Below are 24,978 nucleotides of genomic sequence, written 5' to 3' on the forward strand. Positions count from 1 at the left end.
GCACAGTCTCAGGGAACAATAAGTATTCTTTCAGGCATGCAAATCGGTGCTCAGCAAGCAGAACAAACTTACACTTGCAAGGCAAACTGGTTTAATGCCAGAGAAAACGTAAATCCACCATCCTCATGAGAAACTGGTTGTTCTGCTGCACAGAAGAATGTTTAGGCAAGATTTAACATTAGCATTTGCATGCAAAAGGAAAATTTAATTTTAGAACAAAGTCTCATACCGCATGAGAGAATAATACAGCCAAGCAACAAAACCAGAAGAATCTAGCTCATGTGGATTTCTACATGTAATTCAGGTGGCAGATAAATAGCAACTTGTCTGCTCATCTGAGCACAGCCCCTCTTCATGGCAGAGCTTCTAACTCCTAAATCCACAAGATGGAGCCAGCAGTTCTCAGGAAGAGGTGCCTGTACCATCCCAGGAATTGTCAGCACTTAGCTCACAGAACCACACTAAAATGTTCTGGCTGGGGCGGAATACAGGCAAACACAAAGGCAGAAGCCAAACTATGTACGAGTCATCATCCTCCCGTTTCATCCTGCTGCAACCAAAGGCAAGCCTGTTCCTCATAAGCATCTGCAGAATATGGGAAGGAAAAGATGCCAATCTGGGCTTTGGATACAGCTGTGTAACACAGCTGTGCTCAGAACCCTCTCCAGCATCCTACACAACACTTTCCATGCTACCCTTTCTGTGACACAGAATATTTTAAAAGTTACTTCACTGGGAAGGAGAGCAACATAAACCACCGTGGCAATCAGAAACACAGGGCAAACACCATGTAAATGAGATTATGTAAATTGCTGTAGTCCTTGGCCAGAAGTCATCAGCTAGAGAATGTTCCACTTCCAACTTGTACAGCAGCGGTGGCAGAAACTGCTTGGAATTTTACTGTGAATCCCATTGCTCTGCCATGCCAAATTAAGTGGCGTTAGAGAGCAGTGAATCTGACCTGAGCCATCCTGCCTCAGAAGCATCTCAACTTCTCTCCTGCAGTTCATTCACCACCAACCTACACAGAGAATGGAGTCTGGCACACTCAAAAGACTAAGGACTAGTTTTTCCACAGTGTTGCTTATTCTGTTATTCAAAGGCAGAAGACTGTCTGAAGGAAAGACAAAGCAACTCTGTCATTTATATAGTTGATACAAGCTACCTGATCCAACTAAATTCTGGAAAATTAACTGAATGAACCAAACTACTATGTCAATTCAGTCCTGAAAAACATGTACACCATTTCCAGAAAGCCAATGATGAGTGTCTCAGTCACCTCTTCCTCCCCTCCCTTAGTCTGCAATATAATCTTGTTACATATTTAATATAAAGGCTAGCTCCAGACACTGAAAATCAGTGGCTGGCTCATTCAAGAATCTGGGGATTAGGGATGCTTTTAGAATGCTGTAAAAATCAATAACAAACAAATATGAAGATCATTTTTTCTTTTTATTATCAATAGTAATACAAATCAGTTGTATTAGCATGATAATGAAAAGTGACCAGTTTTACAGACATTAAAAATGTTTGTGAAAGTTAGAGACAAAGCTCTGAAGCTAAGTAAGGAAAAAAATAAGAATTTACATTGTATAGTATAGCATACATAGTTTAGAGGCAGTTTCATTAAGTCTTGCAATCACAATCACTTCCTCTACACTAAATCTCTCACTTGGTGTTAGAGATAACACCTTCCCCTCCCAAGAGGAACACCTGCCATTTCTATGGCACACTATGAAGTGTGGAGATTACGGTGAAAGTCATAGCTTTTTTTTTTTTTTGTTCCTCTTCCCTCCTTCTCCCAACTATAAAGTCAACAGGAGGTGAACACTGCAACATATGCTTATAGCAATTAAGGAAAGCTTCTGTCTACATAAGCTCTGAGCTGAACTGATAACAGTATCCTCTTTTTTGAGCAAGAATTGATAGACCAGAGAGGGCTAAGAACTGGGTTAATGCTTCGGAAAGCTTTAAAAAAAGCACTGGGTGAGCATTTAATTAGATGCATTTCCCCCCTACATACCTCTTACTACATTCCAGATTGTAATTCTGTACCTTAGACCTGAAACATTCTTGAGCATTATACTTAAGCCAGATAGGACTCAACTGGAACTTCAGATGGTTATTAACATCTTACTGAAGTTTAATGCCCAGTAAATGTATGCATACATCCTTCTCCTCATCAAGCCAAATGTTCCCCTAGAAATTGCAGTAGAGGTGTATCAGTCTGTATAAGAACACATATGGCACAAGTCATTGAAAACACACTTCATGCTGCATCTGTACTCCCACCTGGAGAGATGCTCCTCTACAAGAGTCAAGTCTGCCTTCGCAGTCCTGGAGTTTAAGCTGTTTTTTCCACATAATGACTTAACCCTTGTTATAACAGGGGCTTGTTTGCTCTGCTCAAACCAGAAGGAAAACTGCAGCACTTGAAGCTAAGCCACATATGGAGGATTGCACATAGCAGTAAACAGTTCCCTGACTTCATGTTAAGCCACTGCGCAGTAATACTTGAATGCTTAAGTGCAAGTGCATAGTCAAGTCTTGCATGACCTCCAGCTGCAAATATTCAGTTACCTGCCTACAGCCATGCTCCAGAATGATTTAAGAGCACATTATACCAACAAAGAGAAGTCTTGATTTTTGATTACCCAACATGCAAAAGCCGATAAAATATGTCAGCTTCAATTCAGCCTTCAGTCTCCTCAGCTACACAGCAGGGGCAGCAGGCAGCCACACACTCCCTGCTGCCAAAATCATCCCTTATTTGATGTACCTGATCCCCAGTTACTCAAAGCTCCAGTCACACTGCTCACAGGATGCTGTGCCATGTTATATTCACTCAACCCACCTGATGCTGATGTCCATTGATGACCAGTGAAGCACACCTGGAAGCCATTCAAGCATCCCCAAATCATACTGCCTCTATTCAGAAGGGCATACATTCAGGCACTTCCAGCATGAGGTGGAGGCAACAGGATTCCAGTCCAGGGGACCAGTTTTATTGCCTTCCTGGTACAAGTCAGAAAGCTTGCTGCCCACTGTTCCAAAGTAGGCAAGGTAGCTGCTTTGTTTATTGTGTTTTCAGCTGTAAGTGGCAAGTTAAACTGAATTTTTCGGCAACACTGAAAAGCTGCTTTATTTAGTCTCCAGGCCTAGTCTTTCTGGAGCAGGTGACAAGAACAGAACACTGAAGAGATGCAGCATCAAGCCATGAAGCAGCAAGCACCTTCTTCCGAGTTAAGTCCACCTCAGTGGCGTGCTTTATCAGTTGGAGAAAAAAAAAATAACCTGAGTGAAAACAGCACATGGACTGTAAGAACACCAGTCAGACTCACTGTTCTGAGAAGAAATTTATCTGTCCTATCAAATACTGTCAGGTACTTTAAGACTAGAAATCAAAAGTCAAGTCATGCAGGTCTCTTGAGCGAATACAGCTCAGCTGCTCATTGTGAACTTTGCTGAATTCATTATTCATACAGCAAGGACAGTTTGTTCAGTTTTGTTCAACACATTTTACAACCCACCTCAGATGGGCTTGACCTAGATAAGCTTGTAACGTGAGCTCAACTATTGTTTATCCCTTAGGTTAATTAAGGACTTGACCTTTAAGTCTCAACTAAAACCAAACTTAAATGAGTTGCCTTCCTCCAAAAGAGGACATTAATATGCTGTATGCACAATATACAGTCAGAAATGAACTTTTATCCATAGAAGTTCAAGAGGAAACTTTTTTAGATGTATTACTGCTCCGAGTGTCCTATTGGATGCTTAGGCTTTAGACACAGGTGACACAACTCAAATGACAAGTTCTGTAAGACAGCAGGCTTCCAGCTTCTGCTTCAAAACACTATTGGGTATTACAAAGCCAATATCACAATTAATTACACTGTTCACAGAGAAGAATTTCCATAGCTGGTTAACCATTCTTTCTGCCCATACAAGGTAAGAGTAACGAAGAAGAAATTTAATTTAACAATAATGAAGATTACAGCACCTTTTATTTAGTACAGTTTCCCCAATCCAATGAGTTGCCTGACAAGATGAACTAGTTATGGAAGACAATGAGTTTGTTATAAGTCCCTGTGAAACCTCAGGTCAACAGAGGTTCTGATACAGATCACAACTTACTATTTTCAATGTTCAGAGATGGAATGCACAAAAGCAATCTACTACATGTGAAAAAATATTTTTCAACCTCAAATTACAACACTAAGTACTGAACAGTATTCACTACTCCATCTCAGGAAGAAACACCATCAGTTAATTTAGTGCTGCAGTGAACTTCATTGAACAACCATTTAGATTGCTTTCACCAAGCAACTGTGTTTTAAGCATCCAGTTACGAGCAAGATAGTTACTCTTCAAGTTTTGCTACTCCTTGGAGGCAGAAGATAGCCATAATTCATTGACAAACTCCACAACCAGAATAGAGTTCTTTTGCACAGTGACAGAAGTGATTTTTGGCAACTGCACTTAATTTAAACTGCATCAGAAAGTTCATTTCATTCAGCTGACAACAGAACCTGCAAAGTACTGACTTTTCTACTCCTAGACTGTTTTTGTTGAACAGACATGACCACCACTGCATAACTGACAGCAAAATTCATCACATGCTAGGTTGCTGTGCATCAGAAACAGTACATATAAAATGAACACTGAATAATAGACGTGGCAACTGCTTAACTTCATTTGCTTTTTGACACCGTACAGCTCACTAGCCAGCTAATCATCGAGAGGTAGCATATACGCCTCACCTATTCCAGGTCATGATTATGTGATGGGACCCACACTTACTGAAGGTTTTCATCTTCAGCAAGACAGGAGACAGATGCAGATGTTCTCACATTCCAACATTATCATCACAAGTGTTCCAATATAAACATAACTGATTAAATCAACACCTATTTCCACTATTCCAGTACAAGGGAAGGGAAGGATGAGAGATGTAGAGTGTAACTGAGTCGAGACACAATACATGGAAGAAACCCAGGACAGCATTTCAGGGAGATGGTGATACTATTCCATTTGAAGAGAGGCTTACAGTCAATTTCTCACCCCATACCACTAATTTAAGGATGAGAAGACAGACCCCGGCAAGGAATGCATCTAGCCTGTATTTAAATATCAATTTTTGCATTGCCTTAATAAGTTTGAATTGAGTCCATAGGCTTGATTCATGAATGCTGTATTGACTAAACAGAACACAGAAGGAAGTTTGTTTTGAGTTGACTCTCAACTGTCAGTTGCTATTTCTTACATGGAGTGTGGGGAGGAAGTCAGTAGATTTCAGTGTAAGAAATATCAGTGACAACTAAGAGAAGATGGAGACTCAAACCCTTTACTAGGTGTCATCTAGACTTTCTGCGGTTTGCACCATCAAGGAGGGCAGCAACAGCAGGAAAAGTGTTTGAACCTGAACAGCTGTGCTTGTTAAGGCCAATAGAGGTTCAAGAGAAACAGAGAAACATTAGAAGGAAGTTAATACAAAAGTACATTGTGTAACCAAGCAGAAGGATTGTAGTTCTGAAACTATTTCTAGTTCTGAAAGTTGGAAGATGAAGCCCATTTCAGTTTAAGGAGGCAAAGGTTTTGTTGGATACTGGAAATGGTTTCAAAGTTGTTTTCACATTTCGAAGGTGTGATATGCAAAGCAAAAGATAAGGGAGTCAATACAGACTTCCTTTCATGAATCCAGCCCTATATCCTTAGTGGTATTTTATCCACGCCACCTGTAGGTAGATATTTACAGTTCCAAAGCATCACAGTAAGCAACATCTTTCTTTAAAGCTTTTCTTGTTCTTGCTGCTTTTCTTGCCATTCTTGTCTTTGTTTTCTGACATTTTCTTTGCTCTTATTTCTCTCATTAAATCAAAGAATACCTAGGAGGGAAAAATAAAGAAAGAATAAACAAAATCAGCCACGAGAAAGCAGATAAAAACTACTGTATTCAACAACAAATAAAGACGCAGAACCACACTGTACTCTACACAGCAGAAGTAAGTCTAGATAAAGACTCCCGAGACAACATCAGAATTATGTAGTGTGTCAAGCAGTGACAAAAAGCTGCACAATCTTACCTGGCTATCAAAATAATTCAACAGCCCTGTTTCAAGAGCTTTTTATTGAATACCATTCTTGCACAAAAGCAGCATTCAGAGCTCATGAGAATATTTGTCTGTGCCTAGCAAACATTTCCAATGCTGTTAACTATGGAAAACAGTCCAGTCCTTTCCATGTAGTTACTACTCTGCTTGGTGTATAATTAAAAAGGTGCAGCATTCAAGTGACACAGCACAAAAAATTCCCTAAACTATGTTATAAGAAAACTTCAGAGAAAGTCATGTTTCCTTTCTTATCTCTCTATTTCTCTTGTTCAAAATTTAAGCAATTTCACCCCTGTATTCCTGATGTCTAGGTACATACCACTTAGGATGCAAGGGCTGTTTTGCTGTACAGTTATTGGGTATTTATTTTTAGGATTATTTTAAAATATTTTTATTTTATTATTTAAATTTATTTTTAAGATTACAGTACAAGACTTCAGCATCTGTAGAACTAGAGTGTGTTTTTTTCCAAATGGGAAACTCTGAAGCCTTTGATACTTGGAAACAAGACCATGCTACTGATCAAAAGTAGATTAGTTTATAATTCAAAACCCTCTTAAATTTTCTTTTTATTCTGCCACAGTAGTAGCACACAGTCACCACAAAGAAATATCCTGTCATACAATACATCAAACAGTGCTTATACAGAGGATAACCAGCATGCCACATGAGCTAGCCAGTGATACCTGTAACAGCAAATCTAGATCACCATGCTAGCACAGTAGATGCTCCACTGCTGTTAATCCAAACTGATCAGAAAACTAGTCTAAATATAAAACAGGCTAGCCATTCATTAGCAATATCAGATGATTATACAATAAATCAAGTCTAAATATTCATGTTTCACTACATCACCCAGTTTATGCAACTGATGGTGATTTGCTAGTAACATTCTGCAAGTCAGAATGGTTCTTTACCAAACTGAAATTATGCCACGTCCTTTAAACCAAAAGGTCTCAATTCAGAAGTTTCATATAGTGTAGTTTTAATGAGAGGAGGAGTTCCTGCCAGTAACTTGTGTACCAACAGAATTTCCACTAGTGAACTAATATTAAAGAACAGGAAGCTGTCTAGAAGAACTTAAGAGCTCAGCTATCTGCAAGTGTTCTTTATACAGGGCAAACACTCATAATTCGTTTCTCTTCTAGAATATCCCATCGCCACTGTTTATGCAAGAAACCAGCAGCAGAATAACATGAGAGTAACTATCCTATACCACCAAGGACAAGTCAAAACAGGACAGTGACACAGCAAAAAGTTCTTCTCACAATTCAAAGTAGTCTTGGCAGAAAATAATAAAATTTTTCATATTAACCACACTACACGTAGCTTTATAGGGAAGGGGGAACAATTTTTAAGGGTCCATAGCTTGTTATTTATTGGTGTTACAAGAATGACGCACCCTACAAACAAAATAACATACTTAGGGAATCCTTAGAACCATTTACCTAAAGCACTATTGCAAAACTATTGGTTTAACAATAGTTTTAACAAACAGTTTAACAATTGTTTTAACAAATAGTTAAAACAAGACAATAGCATTAACTTGTTCCAGATCTCAGGTTCCCCTGAATTAGGTGTGTGCTTAAGTGTACACCTTCCAGTAAGTTGTTTTTTGGATTTTTTTAAGTAAACTAGGCTTTCAGAAGCCAAACTCTGGACTTTTGTCCCAGCAAGACTCAGCTACTAAACAAGTAGCAATGATCTAATTGAGCAGATGTCATTTATCTTACCTTATCTACATTTGCTCTAGTTTTGGCAGAGGTTTCTACATACTGCACCCCCCATTCTTCTGCCTTACTTCGAGCCTCTTCTACAGGCACTTGTCTGCGCTCCTCCAGGTCAGATTTGTTTCCCACTACCAGTAAAGGGATTTTATCCTCTTCAGCCTTCACACGCAGGATCTGTTCGCTAATGCATTAGGTATTCAAAATAAAAATATCTGTGTTAGTAGTAGCAACAAAACTCCCACACTTATGTGGAGTGGATCCAGTGTCTGCACATTATTAGTATGTTATATTATTACAACTGGGTATTTCCCAACAGTTGGACACACACTTTAAAATTATTACAAGATTAGCACAGTAATACTATAGGCTTTACACTACTGAAAGCCTCACACTTCCAGGAAGGCATTTTATCATTTAGTTAGTGAGTAATCAAGCTCTAGGAAAGAAAAAGAGTATGGCAGAAGAGCAACTGGCAGCAGGAGTTCACATTTGAATGAGGAAAACAGTACAAGTGCCATGTTTGCCAAGTTCCACCTTGGCATTCAGTCACCATCTTTAATTCACAGTCTGCATCACATCTCAATATAGGTCTGGGCAGCATCAAATCTTTGCCAAGAAAGTAGGTTGCAAACAGCCTGAGTAGCTGGCAGATATCATTCCTAATGGCTACCTAAACTTTACACAAAGGAGAGAGTTATTACGTGATTCTGAACTAAAATGCTAGCAACCTTCCTCCTTCAAAGACTCCAGGAAGATATTCGAACTGTCAGCATTAACCTGTAATGCTAAGAGGATGTACTGGCATCCAGGAAAGGAGATGGAGTGATGCTGCACACCAGACTCAGTCTGTGCTGTTACTGGGGTAAAACACAAGTTGAAACCAGACTGACACAGTCTGCTGTCCATTCTAGAATGCTGGAAGAATTCTACCACTCTAAACTATTTTTAGATTGCTTCATTTTGTAATGAAGAAGAGCTAAACAAGGCATGAGCACAGTTCTACACCCTCTCATCTCACTGAATTACCACACTACTTCAGATGCCTGCATTTTCCATCTACAAAATAACAATGTATGGAGAGTACATGAGACTCTAAAATAGCATTAACACTGAAGCAGACAATCTGCTGTTGCATTTAACTGCACTTTCACACATTTTCAGATTACAGAGGCACTGAAAGCAAACACTGAATGCATAGCATCAGCAGAAGAGCTAGGGTTTAAAGACAAGCTTATAGCTTGTTCAGTATGCAACTTTTTCATAGTGTTAGAATTCTGGAACCTAAAAGATCAATAGTACCAATATACCAATCTGCAGGGCTAGTACTGCTTTTTCATTGTTTTGCTGTGCTGGAATCTCGAACCAACACACCGCTAACCTAGTTAGAGAAGTCTGACAAAAAAAACCAAACTGCCAAGATAAATACTCCTACTCTTTTTCATTCAAAGCCTTAAACCTTGGGTTTAACATTATATTTCACTTAGGCACATAAGCCAAAACCAAGTGCTTGCACTTTTCTCATCTTCTTTGTATTCTCTGAGTGTTACCTGACCTTTTCCTCCATCTTACATTAGGAAGAGTCCTAGTACTCAGATTTGCAGCCCTGTAACAGTTGAACTGTTGGCTCCTTTCAGAGCTCTAGTTAGAGCAAAAAACTGAGTTCTGCTTGTGTGTCCCATGACTGCCAGCCTTCTGAAGCAGAACGAAGTCACATAAGTATTACGTGATGAAGGAATGGTATTTTTATACCTCATAAAAGACTTTGTGGTCTTCCACTACTGTTGAAACAGTATGTTAAGAACAGTATGTTAAGAACCTGGACCAATTACACAATGCAAGGGGAGTTTGCCTTAGCTTTAAGAAAAACCTAAAAATAAGTGTCCTCACAGGCATCCATTACCAGTTAGTATTTGTTTAACCTTGTACCACTGAAGCAAAGGGAACAATAAGGCAGACTGATAAAGAGCTTTTATTCTGACAAGCATAAGGAACTCCTAAACTTTCCCTATGCTTTGGGAAGTTTTCCTTCAACTTATACAGCTGTTCCAGGCAATCTACAGTTTACCTTCTACTGAGGCAACAAGTATTATCAGAGAGAGTTAGAACACTTGCCCTGAAGAATGTGGCTACATGGATTCTAAAACCAGAACAGTGGTTTAAATTCTTTTCTATTTACCCCCCACACTACACAAGCAGTTTCTGTGGTCAATCTGGTGCCAATTTTTACATCAGAAATGCTAATCCCAAGAAGAAAAATGGAAGTGCTTACTACTACCGTGTATCTTTCTAGGAATACAATAGCAATGCTTGGCTGCCAACCCTTGCTTGGCATCAATCCATACCTGAGAGTGGAGGCTAATCCTTCCCTTCCTTAGAGCACCTGCTTCTAGCAGCAAGCAGTACTGTGTCTGAAACCTGGCCAAAAGACAGATTTAATTCCAGAAGTACTGCTCTAAGATAATTAAACTTCATATCCATGAAGACTGAAAATTGGCTCGAATATGCCTGTTTTAAGAGTCCAAGAATCCGTTACTTGCCTGAAGTTGCTGCTGGCACGATGTACTCCTAAGTTGCAGGCATGAAGACAACTAAAGACAGAGGCTGTGGTTTAGGTTATCGGTTACTGAGAGCAAAGTGGTCAGGTGTCACTTTTATTGACCAAATGGTAACAAAGACAAAGAATAAAAAGCTGTAGCTTTTAGGCAGAGTTGTCAGAACAACACAGGAACTGGACAACTTCCCCTGCCCAGGAGAGAAACTACTCACCGAAACTCTGCTGTTGCTGTGAAGGATTCATGTTCTGTTATTGAAAAGACAAGAAGAAATCCTTCCCCACTGCGGAAATAGTTATCTCTGATAGCTGCATAATCCTCCTGTCCTGCTGTGTCCAGAATATCTATCTGAACTTCTTCACCATCCAGAACTACTTTCTTTCTGTAGCTGTCAGCCTTGGTAGGTTCATAGTCTTCTACAAACTGACAAGAAAGAGATTGGTGCTTAGAATTACTGTCAAACAGTTTCAGTATTTGTCCATCTTCCTTCTTTCACTACAGTGACATTTAAATTCCCCAAAACCTTCTCATACTTCAGTCAGCTACTAAGTTCCTCCACCTTTTTTTTTCAGTTTTACTATTAAAAGCACATTATTTAAAACCTTAATACATCAAAGAGCCAATTTGCCTAGGCAAGTTTTGCTACACAAAACTCTGTTCAGGAACTTCAGTACAATTTAAGAACAGAGTTGCAGTATAAGTTAACAGCAATCTGCTGGCATTATCTAGATCTCCCACTTTAAGAAAATGCATCTGAATATACTTCAGGAACAGGTATCTGAGATTTTACAGGTGTAGATTAGAGCATCCAGCTGCTGAACATGAAAGCAATAATTACACAGGCACATACTTCAGTCCATTCAGTACTAATCAGATGCACAAAGCCACTGTCAGTTCAATTTAGTCCAGCAGCACACATCCAGCAGAGAAGTAGAGAGGTAAAGAGCCTCTCAGCCTCAGAACACAACAATTAAGCCAAATTAAGCTGGCTGGCTTTCATTAATGACTACATCACCTGTTCAGATACTTACACTACTACAGTATGTGTGGACACCCTATAGATAGAAGTTAATGTTTGAATTACAGCATCATGTATTCTATTCCTTCACATACTAGTGTTGGCTGCCTAATCTAGCTTTCTGTATATCAGTATGGAAGAATTCATGCTATGAACATGCCCACTTCATCACCTGGCACAGAATGAACTTCAATGTTTACTTCTGACTTCAGCCTTAACTGACCTAAATCACAAAATTAAAGTTCAGCTCCAAGTAGTAACAGCTTCTGTACACAAGCACCATATTATGCATGATCTCTGAAGACTGTTCTTTCACAAATAAGCATCAATCTTGTCACCTTTAGCCAGAGATGTTCCCAGAGGGCATATCATCCAGCTTTCTACATCCTGCTCCTGCCCGCATTTGGGTTATCAGGTCTTTTGCTCACCACATTTAGTTCCCTTGTCCCCTACGTAAAAAACAACTTAGCAAGCCACATGAATTCATGGTTTAGAGAAGCTGAGCCGAAGTTACTTACCTCATCATACATAAACTGAAGTGTGAGTGCAGATTTTCCCACACCTCCACTGCCAACCATAATAACTTTATGGAGGGCCAAGGAACTCTGGTTCTTGCTCTTGCTGGCAGCCATTGTCCTGCTTGTCACAGACAAAGTGCCAGGCAACCAATCAGATCTGTAGAGAAAAGCAGTACAGTCACCCATCCATGACATTGGTGACATCAGGGTAACATGAGATTTGTGTCTCACAAGTGCCAAAAGACCAGGTTTTAATCCTGCCCTGCAAGCCTAAAGAATGGGCCATTCCAATGCACTGGCATACAAACCGTGCCTAAAATCAGAATGGGACATGGTATTAAAACAAATACCTTCTATTTGTGACAACAGTATAAATAATATATTAATATTAATAATTCAAGTGCCAAAGGCTTCTAACAAGTTACTCTTATTTGTAAACTCAGCCTAGAAGACTGCTGTCTAGAACAGTTTCTAAAGAACAACCCACTCTTTCTCAAATGACATGAAATTAAGTGGTTTTTATTGTTCTTGTTGTAAAACATTACACCTTTCTAAAATATTTCTTTAATGTTGATACAGCTATACCTTAGATCTGCTCATAGGCAGAAATCTGGCTTTTGATCTTCTCTCTACGTAGGCTAAGAGAACAGCAGAGATACACAGTAAATTGGCAGAAACAAGTTGCAAAAGCTTCTAGCAGAAAGTCTTACGACATGGCATTAGCATTTATTTTACACTCTTCCTGCCTTTTGATGCTGCAAATCTAATTTGCTTAGAAAAAAAAAAAAATAATCACACTTTACTGCAAAAAAAATCTCAGTTCCTATTCTTCTCCTGATGTTGCTAAGCCATAAAGGAGTAAGCTTCAATAAACAAGCCCTAGCTAACAAGCCTCTGTTTGTGTGTTATGCAAGCCTAGTAATTAAATGCTGGAGGCTTCTTAAAAATAATACTGCCTCTCTTTTGGTTGGTTGGGGTTTTTTTTAAGAGTAGCCGGACACAGTAGTTGTACCAGAAGCACAAGCAGCAGCTGCTACACTGATTAGCACAGAGAAGCATCTCTAAGGACAACACACTGAAGATAAAAGCAGAAATAAGTGAAACAAAGATGTGTCAGCAGTCAGGATTCCCACACAGAAAAAAACCCAAATATGAATATTTCAGACACATGATGTGTATATGGGAGATGGTAGGATAGAGACTCTTGTGTCCTCAGAGCACCACAAAGGACCCCAGCTTTCATATCCTGGCAGAGAGCTGTAAGGAGACCAGCAGACCATTCAGAAAACACTACTACAGGAAGTGGCTGCATTGATTTATAGCAGCGCACTTTACTCCAGAAGCAATGGACCTTCCAAGGAGTCTCAAATTTACCTGGACACAATTACTCTAGAAAAACACTGCAACTGCCACATCATCATGCTGCTGTATGGAAACAAAAGGCTGACAGTGAAGTTACTGAGTAGTATATTGGAAAAAGCTCCAGCACAACCAGTTGCCCTAAACAAAATGAACAAGAGACTAAGGGATCATCAGCCTACAAGCAAGCCATAGGATTATTTAGCTTGGAAAGGGACCTTTGGATACAGTCCAGTCCAAACCTCTCCCTGAAAGCAGTTTGCTCTAGGCAATCCAGTTTACGTGCCCTGCATTCTGAGACTGACAATTCCATGACCAGTCTGGACAACTGCCCTTGAAGTACACTGACAGTGACTATTTTTTTCCCTTTGTCATGACCTGATGTTCTGAAAAGGAACAAATCAAGCTAAGTTCTCATTGACTCACGAATACAAGAACAAACATGCCAACAATCAAGAAGTGCCCTCAGGACAGCAATTTCAAACATCTGAGCAGCAGTACTTTTCCATAGAGTCTTTTACTCACACCTGTTTGCTACATACATTTAGTACAGTAATGCAAATTAATCATCTTTAAGTGCTCATCCTGGGATAAATACTGGTAAGTGAAGACAGATATTTTCCTCTGGTAATCTTCTCTATTATGTTATACATCAGCTCCCTCATCCAGGACACACCTTAGTACAGAAATGGGGCGTGACAATTCCTGCTTCTCCATAGGTTCTCCCTGTACAGCACAAACACACATTTGTTGGGGGCAGTGAATTCAGCCTTTGCCACATACACTGATTTTTAACTCTTAGTCACCAGAGAGGCAAGAGAGGAAGAGAATATTTCCCTGCCAAGGGAATGTGAAAAAACACAACAGGTAGCATCTGAACTCCAGAAGTTGTTGCTTTGCCTATTGGCCACATTATCTACAGATAGTAAACTAGAATCCAGCTTACTTGGGCATAAACACCCAAGAAACAAAAGCTACAGATTGGCAACACAATGAGATAGTTCAGGGACTTTAAGTGTTCTAGAAATTACACAGCTTGCTCTTAAATTGTAGAGAATGCTGTTTTGTCCTTGTTCAAGAGTATCTGGCTTTCACAGTAGTAGATAAGCTGCTTTCTGGAGTGTGACCCTTAGCTACTTTTCACTATAATTGTGACTGGTTTTAACCTGTGAGTATTCTTTTATCAGACATCTTAACATTGTTCTAACTGTTGTGTTCTCTAACACAAAGTTTTAAAATTAGACATTATTTTGGCATTACAAACTTAGGAATACGTAATAGGGAACAGCAAAAAAGGCATAATTTACTAATAGCCAAGAGAAAACTTCTCTGTCCTGTCAATACAGATACCACATCTCTACATGGTCACGGTAAATAAATTACTGAGTTTTAGGAAAAATACTGACAAGCTTGATTCAGTTCATCATAGACATAAGTGGAGAGTATTTAAATCCTTCCTTCTCTATTCCACCCCAACAAAGGCCTGTAGAAACTGCAAGGTCAGCCTTACAGTACTACCTGATTCATAATCAAAGTATAATAATAAGTAAAACCCACCTAATAGCATAAAAATTTACGGTTTGATTGTATCTAAAGCTCTTCATGGCCAAGGTACTTGATCCTCCCTGCAGAGCTGTTCCAAGTGCCACTTGAATATTTCAGAGGATCAGGACTACATGAAGCCTGTGAATACAGCAGTATGCTCACAACACAGACCCTGTGCAGTGTGCGCTCAGTGAGGTCCCAGAGGCTTCACACAAAGCAGCTCTTCTTTGGTGGCACCAGAGGGAGCGTGGCCCCCTCCAGCCCAGAATAGCCAGGCAGTGCAGAGGCAAGAACAGAGGACAAGGCAAGGCTGAACCAGTGTGACATAGGATTAACACAGTCAGTATCAGTGCAGAAGTACCAGTGTTTACAGAACGGGCTAACAGCACATCACTGGTTCAGAAAAGGGCATGGTGAGATTATAATAGGAATATTCTAATAAAACAACAAGAAGAGGCATTGGAGCCAACTGTTTATTTTTATCTCCACCTCTGCAGCCCAAGAAACAGTTTACACAACATGGTTCAAAGCTCACATTTAACAGCTCATTGAGGTTAAAAAAAAGTATAAAAAACAAATTTTAAAAAATCTATTAAAACAAGTGGAAGCTCTGTCCTCTGTTATCTCCTAGTATGTGAAGATGAATTTTCTTCCTACTCTGTACATTAAGCATCCTTGAGGCAGTCAAGACACTGTCATTAACTCATCTGTTCACATAAAACAAGTCTTGGGAAATCCAACCACTTCTCAACAACGGAGCAGTGTCTAGAAGAACCTGTGACAACTACAGTTGCTTTAAAACATTACTCCATACTCATTACTCATTACTGTTACTCCCTTCAGTTTAAGGGCATAGATTTAAGGCAAAGGGTCTTACTGCATCTGCTGAAGAGCTCTCTCTGAGTAGTGTCCAGACAAGACACTGTGTTAAGATGCCTCCTCTCCCATATTGCTCTTGTTGTTTGGGCACAGTTTACTTTCCAGCAAGATTCACCCTCCTCTGACAGAACAAGAAGCAATCCATTGGGCAGTCAGTCAATCTATTTAATTTCCATCTGTCATTTTACCCTCAGGTTTAATGACACCATGCTGAACTTCATACGCTAAGTGTCATAAGCTGTAAAAAAACCCCAAGAAAACAAAAACCACACCCCAAACCTTCTGAAAGTTTATTTGGGGGAGTGAGGTAGGGGAGATTGTTTCTTCTGGTTACCATTCATCCTGCTTTGAAATAAACCACTAGACAGACCCCATGTCAGAGAATAAACTTTTTCTAGCCATCTTTCCTCTTTAAGAAAATAGAAGTAATTACCTGTTTCATCTGTTTTGAAAGATAAGGATTAAGCCACTGACTTGATAACACTGCATTTATTCTATAATAGCACAACAGGAGCTTTGTGATGCTGGTGAAAAATGCTCTTCAGATGAAGAGAGGAAGGTTACACCAGCCACAGGCTGCCCACATGAAGCACAAAATCTACAATTTAAACCATAGGAGTTACTAATCAGCTGTTTTGATTTACACTTCTGAAGTCTACTTGGCCACAAAACTAATCAAACCATACCACCTTCAAGGTAGGATATCTAACACTAAATTCACCAGCTATTTCAGCCTTCCCTTGTCTTATCTGTTTAGATTACGATTTCTACAGCTTAACTAAAGCCCCCTGCACAATATTGTGTCTTTCTTGGCTGGTCCCTTGAAACTGAGCACTTCAAGGCAATTGTTTATAAATGGCTTAGTAAACTGCTTTTTCTCCACCCTCTCCTCAACCTAAATAGTAGAACTGCTCAGAACGCAGTTTACAAACAGAACTGGTTTACCTAATACCAAGAGTCAAAGACTATTACTGAATAACTACATCCGCACTTTCACTTTTTTTTTCACATGCATTAAGATACCACAGCTGCAGAACACTTAAAGGAAAAAGCTCCTGTAACTTCACAGGAAAGAAACTTTGCTACAGTTCATCCAAGCAGAGCAGGAAAAAAAAAAAAGAGAAGCTTTACTAAGTCTACCTGTTTTTCAGTAAATATTCTGCTGCTGTAATAAAAGAATCTGAGACCCTCCAAAGGCTTTAATTGGAATTGCTGTTAGTTCTTCCATTCAATTTGAGATTTAAACTGAAATAAAGCTCTAAACTCAAAATTGCTGAGATCAGCCCTTGTTCTCTTGCTGTGCAGCTGATATCTTTGGACATTTCTTTTCATTGCTATCCTGCCACTGAAAGCAGCCATTCTTTGGATTTTAAAACAGGATTCTAGAAACCCTTAGCCCAAGAGCTTGACAGAGGAGCTTTGTTAGACCCTTCAGATATCTACTTTTAAAGGAAAATCTGGGTATTCAACCTATTATAAAGACTTAAATATGATGTCATCAAGAGCAAGCACAGAAAGAACAAAGTTTTGCAACAGTATTTTAGTGATCCAAATTTATCACAATATAAATTAGAGGCTTTGAAGTGTTTGGTTCTGTGATATGCCCACAAGAATGCAGTCAGAGAAATTCCCTGGATCACAAAACTAATTAACAATCTCACTGAGCTATGAATTGTCAGAGCTTCTCAGCCATTCCGAGGTTACCCAGAAAATATTTAAGTACTGAAATGCCATTAGCTTTCAACAGACTGTAAATGCTTCAACTGGCAATTCAACTAAAAAAAACCCATTTGAGATTAAGTGGCATATTTAATGCCACTGAAAATTTTAGGATATGCAGGCTGAAAAATTACAAATGCTATTCTGTCCTATTTGCTGTGCTAGTATCTTACCTCTTGGCATATATCCTATTAATGGTTTCCAAGCTAAACAGAGATCATGATGTGTTTGGTAGAAATTCCTGCTTGGAAGCCTCATATCCTTCCCCATATAATGCTGGACGTTTCTACCTTCCCAGTTCTGCTTATAGATTTTTCTGGGCCATGTTTAATTGGATCAAGGAATTCATTCAGCTTGAGATGCCTCATGGAGCACATTGGGGCAGTTTTGCAGTTCCCATTTATATCACCCAATGCTGCCATCACCATCCCCTGTCCCTCAGTCCCCTCTTCCTTGCCCCTGGTTGTTCCAGCCCATCTCCTCCTGCAGCTGAGCTATTCAGCACAGCCCGCTGGGCCTGCCAGTCACATCTGCAAGGCCACACATGCCTCAGTGCTGATGTGAAGGGAGAAAAACAGTTTGTACAACTAAGGCCAAAGAAGGTGGAACTACAGCAGCCAAGCAGTTTGTTTTACTGCAGCAGAAACAGGGCAGTTCCCTGACCCTGTTCATGATTCACTCCTTAAACAAGGGGCAGCCATGAGCCTGCTGCAGTGGCCAGGCTGAGCCCTGGAGTGAAACCCAAGCCTCAGATTTGCTTTTTGTAATCGGGCATTTTCTCTCTGTAAGATCTACTAGTAGACCTGCAGTTGCCATGATAAGGGCACTGGCCAGGAAACTCAAAACAGATTTTGAAAACTTAGTACTTTATAGTATCAGGATGAAAAGTAAGAATTTAAGGCAAGGAACCACATTACTCTGTACACATGAAGGGATCTAACCTCTTCAGGGTAGATTCTTGATCAAAGTGGCATCATGTTCCTAAATGTCACAGGGAAAAACACAATAAATACATTTACTTGATACACTGAAGGTTACATTACACCAACTTCAGTCAATTATTACTAGTTATTAATCTCATCTTAACCCCGCAGAATTGTGTGTACACTTACAGACACTGGCTGTCACAAATATGCTCTGGCAGGAGCTACATATACACTGCTAACTAACAGACACATGAAGCAAGACCAGGACTAGCAAGTTCGCTGTGTCACAGCAGTTAATGCTTAAACCAGCATTGTAGCACCAGACAGAATATGCTATTTCAGCAAGATAGTGTTACCTGGAGTGAAAGTCATAAGACAGTAGTGCCATTACAGATAAAACCACTTCTATCGGGAGATATCTAGCCAGACCTCTCCAAGAACTTTCAGAAAGCCTCCAAGTCTAATATTAACACCCAGAAGATATACTGCAGACAATGGCAGAGAGGAATCTACCACATTGCTCTTGCCCTGCAAGATCTTGCTAGAAAACATGACAGAAATCCTCTACAAGCACAAAGACTGAGTTAATACCATTAATCAGTATTACTATGCTAAGAGTTGTCACTGTGGTGAAAACAGTCTAGTTACCTAATTACTTAGGGTGAATTATGACACCACTGTTCACACTAGTTTAATTTGGCTCATACCAGAAAAGTGACACTTGGGCAACAGACTTGTTCTACAGCCTCCCTCCCACAGACTTGGAAAGTGTATTTCAACTATACTTCCTTTGAAAGCTCACCCATAGAGAAACATAACCATCTTTGATACACAGCATACACAAAATCCACCAAACCACTAAGAGACAGTGGTCACATGCTTCAGATAGCTAATGTCATACCAACTTTTAACTGGATCTCCAGGAGCCAAACAAATACAGTGGCCAAGTCAAACATCTCAGATCGCACGATCAGTGTCTCAAGTGGCACACTACAGCTCAAAATAACCAAAATATTACCTCAGCACCAAGTTACAACATGGTTTCAGTTACTTCAGTGAAAAACCTGAAACTATATAATCCACAAGGAAGTTATCACTACCACTGATTTCACAAACGCCCACAAATGCCAGTTCAACCAAGAAGTGTGCTACAGTTGTAGGATTCTCATTACTGTTACCCAGCCCTGGGGCTGCCACACCCAGCCCATTGGTCCCACACATGGCACCAAACACTGCAGACAGGCCACAAGCTGCCACTGCTGCTCCCCCAAAGGATGTATCTCACTAGATCATGTTTCCCTAGTGAACTGGACGTCTGGGATAAATCCCAAGTCCAAACATTATTTAGGTAATACCAGCAGAATCAACTGTCTCTGCCCACAGAATTACAATCCTTGCTCACAAACTGAAGTTAATGTCTCATGCTCACACCTCCATTTGGGGAATGTAAGCCACTATTGAGACCACATTTGATACATATAGGCAAGTAATAATCCCCCATCCTGAACTCACTCTTAACCATAGAATCCCAGCTCCCTAGAAGCATTCAGGGATCATCTTCCTATAGTCTATGAAAGTACTTCCACTATTTTAAGCACCTCACTGTGGGGTTCACAGATGTGTACAGTGAGTCACTAAGCTCCCTCAATCAGGCAACATCACACAAGTGCCAAGCACTGAACCTTTCTCTCCATCTTTCAATCAATGCATTTACACCACTCAAGGCAACAATAGTGACATTTAGTACCCTTAATTCAGCTGCTGTGTTAAGTCACCTTTAAATAGACTTTTACTCCAGTTTCCCCAATCAGGTAGAGTGAATAACATACCAAGGTACTCTGCACATGCAAGAAGCTGCCTTTCTACTGGCCTAGGAGCAGATGTTTTCAATAACAGACAGTTTTCCAGACTGCTATATTCATATACTTCATACCAAAGCCAAAAGCAGTATTTCTATCTTCAAATGGGAACTGGATTTTTACACCAGTACAGGGGTCTTACACAATTTCAGTATCCCTACAGTTAAGAAGACTAAAAAGCTGTGGAGAGCTTTACTTATGGGAGAAATGCTAACTTTGGTGTCCCTCATGGAGTGCTGCGCCTACCACTATAAAAACATTTACTGTCAAATGTGTGCTCTCCAACACAGCCACCTGTAAAATGAAGAGTGGCAAAATATAACAAGTTTGGCAGCTCTGGGATTGGATGGCAGACCATTAACTCAGAACCACTTGACTTCAACACAGAGAATTAGGACACGTTTAGGTCAGGACACTTCCCTTTATGAGCTAGCAAATGATGGGTCACATGAACATACAGAACAAGTACACAACATAAACTGCATTTATTCTTGTGTGCTCCTGGAGACGTTTCCTATCTCTGCAGAGCACTTAACCAGAATAAAAACCCCACTATTCTGATACACAGCCAGCTCATCTCACAGCTCATGCCTGTCCTGGGAAATCAGCACAACAGGGTGCTTCCATACACTAATGCATGCAGTACAGGGAATAAGCTGGAGATGCTGGGGATCTGCATGTAGCTGCAGGGGTTAGAACTTCACTGGGATCACAGAGATGATGTCTTTCCCATAAGAAACACTGGAGTGCACAAAGCTCTGCCTAGAGATGATAATGAGCCAGTTTATGGGTTAGGAGTAGCACAGTCAGCAGGAAGACTGGACTAGGCAGTCTCCACAAGTGCCTTCCAGCCTCAGCAGCTTTAAGTCAAGTCTGTGCCCAGCAATGCAGTTGCTACAAATCTTATCTGTGGGAAGGCCCATTTTTCAACTTGCATAAGTAGTATAGCAGAGCGGGAAAACTTAATACAATTCATCATGACAAACACTTAATTAGAAACCTTATCTAATACTTATTTACAAAAGTATAACAGGTTCATGTTCTGCTATGGCCCGTGTTATACTAGATGATATTAGAAGACAGTTGCAAATACTTAAGGAAAGGATTTGGACAAGAACACGGCTTGATCGCTGTTTTACAAGCCAAATGAAGATAAAGATGCACAGTATCGCCAACAAATGGTCTGCCTCATAATTATTTTAATTAGTTTCCTTCCACTAAAACTTCAGAACAGATTCAACCAATAAAGCCTACTGTGAATTTAGTTTGCCTTATAAGACAAACATAAAAGTAAATTTCCAATGCCTGCAGAATTGTTTAAAAAATTAAATTGATCCCTAAACTGTGTTTTGAAACATGATAGAGTGCAAAGAGAGATAGGAATGTGTGCTTGAAACTGGTGCTGTCTTTTGAAACACCATTTCATTAAACTTCTTGGCTTGTCTATTTTATGACATGGTAGATAAAAGCAGAAAGCTGCCATAAAAGTCAGTCAGTGAGACTTCTTGGTGAGTACACTAATGAGAATTCCTTACCTACCCAAAATGAGATCTCACAGTAAGCCAAGAACACTAAATAGCAGAAGAGTACCGTCACGGAGAGGAGTTTCCTACTGCAGCAGCAGTTTAGTGGAAAGGCTGTATCACAGATCACTACGTACTTTACAATTAATTCATTTTAAACAGGGAGCAGCTTCCCTAATTAGCAAAACCACCTCTTTTCTGGAAAGCTGAGGCAACTGGCATGCAACTTGATCTAAAACTACTTCACTTGTTAAATGTCTGCTTTAGACTGGTGTCCAAGACAGCGTCCTCTGGAGCAGGGTAGCACTAACCTTATAAAACATCTACTTTAAAAAAAAATAAAAAAAAGCCACTTTAGAGTGTATTCTGCAGGATGAAGTCCAGGGTTCAGGTAGTTCCTACAAATAATCTTTTAAAGTGCTTTGTCATGTTAAGTATAACCCTGTAATCCAGTACTCCATAACAATCTTGTCTATAAAGTGGGATTCTTTTCTCTGTTAAACCTGCGATTCAAACCACTAGCTTGGGGGAAAAAAAAGTCATCGATATTAAATCCAAGTTGGAAACATTCTTTTATATGTCCATCTACTATGCCCAAAATAGGGACTAAGTTTAGGTCTCCAATATTCTTCTGAAAATTAATCTTTCACTATACGTAAAAATATATATAGGAAGAGCTAGACCCCAGAGAAATCACAGCATCTGCTTAACTCAGCATGTGTTCAGCTTTCCAGTTCTATGCTTCATATTAGTTTTGACACATTCCAAATTTAAGAACATATTAAAAACTCCAGTTTTGCTGCATTATTAGTGGCCCAAAATATTTAACACTAATCACTTCAACCGACAGCAACACTAATTCACAAAGTAACAGCTGACAGGATTAAGAGTTTAACAAATGCTTAAAATCCCAGAACTGACTTTTTTGGTCCTTGACTTGTGATCCAGCAAAGACTCCTAGTCAGGATTGCATTTCCATTAAGTCTCATATTCGTGTAATCAACTATTATTCCTTTGTCAACAACTTCAGCAAGGAAGGTTATGGGCTCAAGGTTCCACAGAAAACAGTTGAAGTTCTAAGCAAGCACTTTGTTACTATAAAGAATAAAGTAGCTACTTACACATGAGCCTAAGTAACATTCTCACTTTACACGACTCCATGACTTTCATTTTGACAGGTCTTGAAAAACACATTTGCACATCTCAAGCACAAGAAACAAAACAGATCCTCTAATTTTACTATTACAGCAGTATTTGGAAGAACATGAAGAGATAAAGCATGAGTTATAAAGACTTATCTTGCTTATATGACAAGACAACTTGATATTTCTGGGGCAGGCACGGAGGAAGGTTGGTTAGTTCTGTTTAATGGGCTAAAAGAGCTATCAACAAAATGATTGTTCCTCAGCAGCTGTTAACAAGGACTTTTTAAATACATGTTCTTTAGCCTCTTATCAAGAAGCAAGTATCAACTGTATCATACAACAAAAGCCATAAAATTGACAACTAGGAGAGTGAAATAGCCAAGACTGTTTGCTGACCTTGCTGCTCCAAGCAATAGCAGGCAATAAGCAATGGAACCTTATCACCACTGCTTGACAGTGATGAAGAACAGTTAGCAGAGACATGGGGCTCAAAGGTGAAGAGAGAAAACCTAAAAACTGCAGGTTTTTATCAGCAGGATAGTATTTCCAACTCAAGACTGAATGAATTTAAGAATATAAATTGCTATATAACCTAGCTGATAACTGGGATCAGCACTTCTCCTAAGTCAGTCATGCAAAGTTACTTGAAGTCAGGCACACAGGGAGTGAAAAGCAGCAAGCGCTGACATTTATCTGCTTCTGTGGCCGCCCCAGACACTGTCTTTCACTCAAACCCCTGGACACCACTACTGCCATCCTGAGTTGCTTGCTACAGCAACAGGCACAAGACATCTACTGACCTCAGGCACTGTTTGTCTTGATACCACTGCGCACTTGCGCTCCCATGGGTGCTTAGTGCCTGCACAGCTGTCATGAGAAACAGGCTCCTTCAGTACCCCTGCTAAGAGAGGCTATTAATTCACATTAATTCGTTGTGTAATAGAAAGCAATTCATTTAATCAGTCACATGGAGCTTGATTCTAGTTAGTAAGAAATGATTTAACGTGCAATTATTCACTGCCTGGGAAGTGAACAGGTTTACAAGAACAAACGATGAACCAGATTCCCAAATCATGATGCTAGAGTTTGTTCTGCTGTTTCATGTGGCCCTTTCTGCTCTGTTCAAAGGACAATTTTGTTCCATGTGCAGCTTGGGCCCCAACACTTCCTAGAGAAGAAGATAGTCTTATCCAGCATTTGGCCAAAAAACAGTAGGTGCAAAATCAATTAAGCAGCTGAAAAAAATCTTAGAGCCCAAATGAGGCACTAGATCACAGAAACTATAAACCATCCAGGATTCCAGTGTACACATCCAAGTTGTCCAGGCAGTGTTCCATCTTTACTGACTTGATTTGATCAAAATGCCTGAACTGCTCTTCTACCCAGATTCCAGGACCACTGCACTGACAATTAGAGACAAGTTTGAGAGTTTTAAAGGATGGCCAAGAAAGGATATTGTCTGATCAAATTAAGCTTTCAGTCAAGAGCTTTTGTAAAGCATTCCAGTTAAATCTTTAGAACAGAAATTCCTCTGCAGTATATACATAACACTAGCAAAAACAGGTCAGCTTCACTTTCTTCTAAGGCATGCAAAACAGAATCAAGTTGGCTTACTCCAAAAGAAGTGAAAATAAACAATTTGCTACTAAAAGGCTAATATAGGAAACTTGTTTACAGGCCTAGTGTAAAGGCTATTCTGTTCCTAAATGAAGTATCTAATAAAGGAAATATTTCACCATGGTAAACTGGTATCATCTGATCATAAGCAAAAATCCAACAAGTAGTTAAAATTATTCTACCAAGTCTGCTATACGCGAATAAGTGCAAAGATGCTATTGTCAAGTAAGATTGAGCTGTTGCTATTAAATTCTCTGTAATAAAATAATTTTCAGCCTTCAAACAAATCACTTCCAAGAACCACAAGTCTGGTTCCCAGTTGTTAGTTCTTACACTCACTTTGACAACTTTAATGGGGGGGGGAGGGGCAGGGAGTGTTTAAAACATTTTAAAAAATAGCTTTTCCTGAAAATCATGTACCTGAGGATGAGAACAGACAAGGCACCTCCCTGTCCCTCAGAAGAGAAACAAGGATCTT

General features: G+C 39.7%; 1 protein-coding gene across 2 annotated transcripts in view; it reads right to left on the bottom strand.

Annotated features, from left to right (window-relative positions):
- Positions 1-1,433: 1,433 nt before the first annotated feature.
- RALB (RAS like proto-oncogene B) overlaps positions 1,434-24,978 on the bottom strand; it is a 45,671-nt gene continuing 22,126 nt past the window's right edge. For both annotated transcript variants that reach the window (XM_014249466.2, XM_005519666.3), the window contains 4 exons: positions 11,929-12,085; positions 10,607-10,815; positions 7,844-8,021; positions 1,434-5,885 (listed from right to left, as the gene is read on the bottom strand). In XM_014249466.2, the coding sequence (XP_014104941.1) occupies positions 5,766-5,885; positions 7,844-8,021; positions 10,607-10,815; positions 11,929-12,042 (621 nt within the window). In that variant the 5' untranslated portion in view covers positions 12,043-12,085 and the 3' untranslated portion in view covers positions 1,434-5,765. The remainder of the gene's footprint in view (positions 5,886-7,843; positions 8,022-10,606; positions 10,816-11,928; positions 12,086-24,978) is intronic.

The sequence above is a fragment of the Pseudopodoces humilis genome, chromosome 8 (genome assembly GCF_049639895.1).
Source record: "Pseudopodoces humilis isolate 2021_Gansu_Grassland_sample_001 chromosome 8, ASM4963989v1, whole genome shotgun sequence".
Classification (NCBI taxonomy): Eukaryota; Metazoa; Chordata; class Aves; order Passeriformes; family Paridae; genus Pseudopodoces; species Pseudopodoces humilis.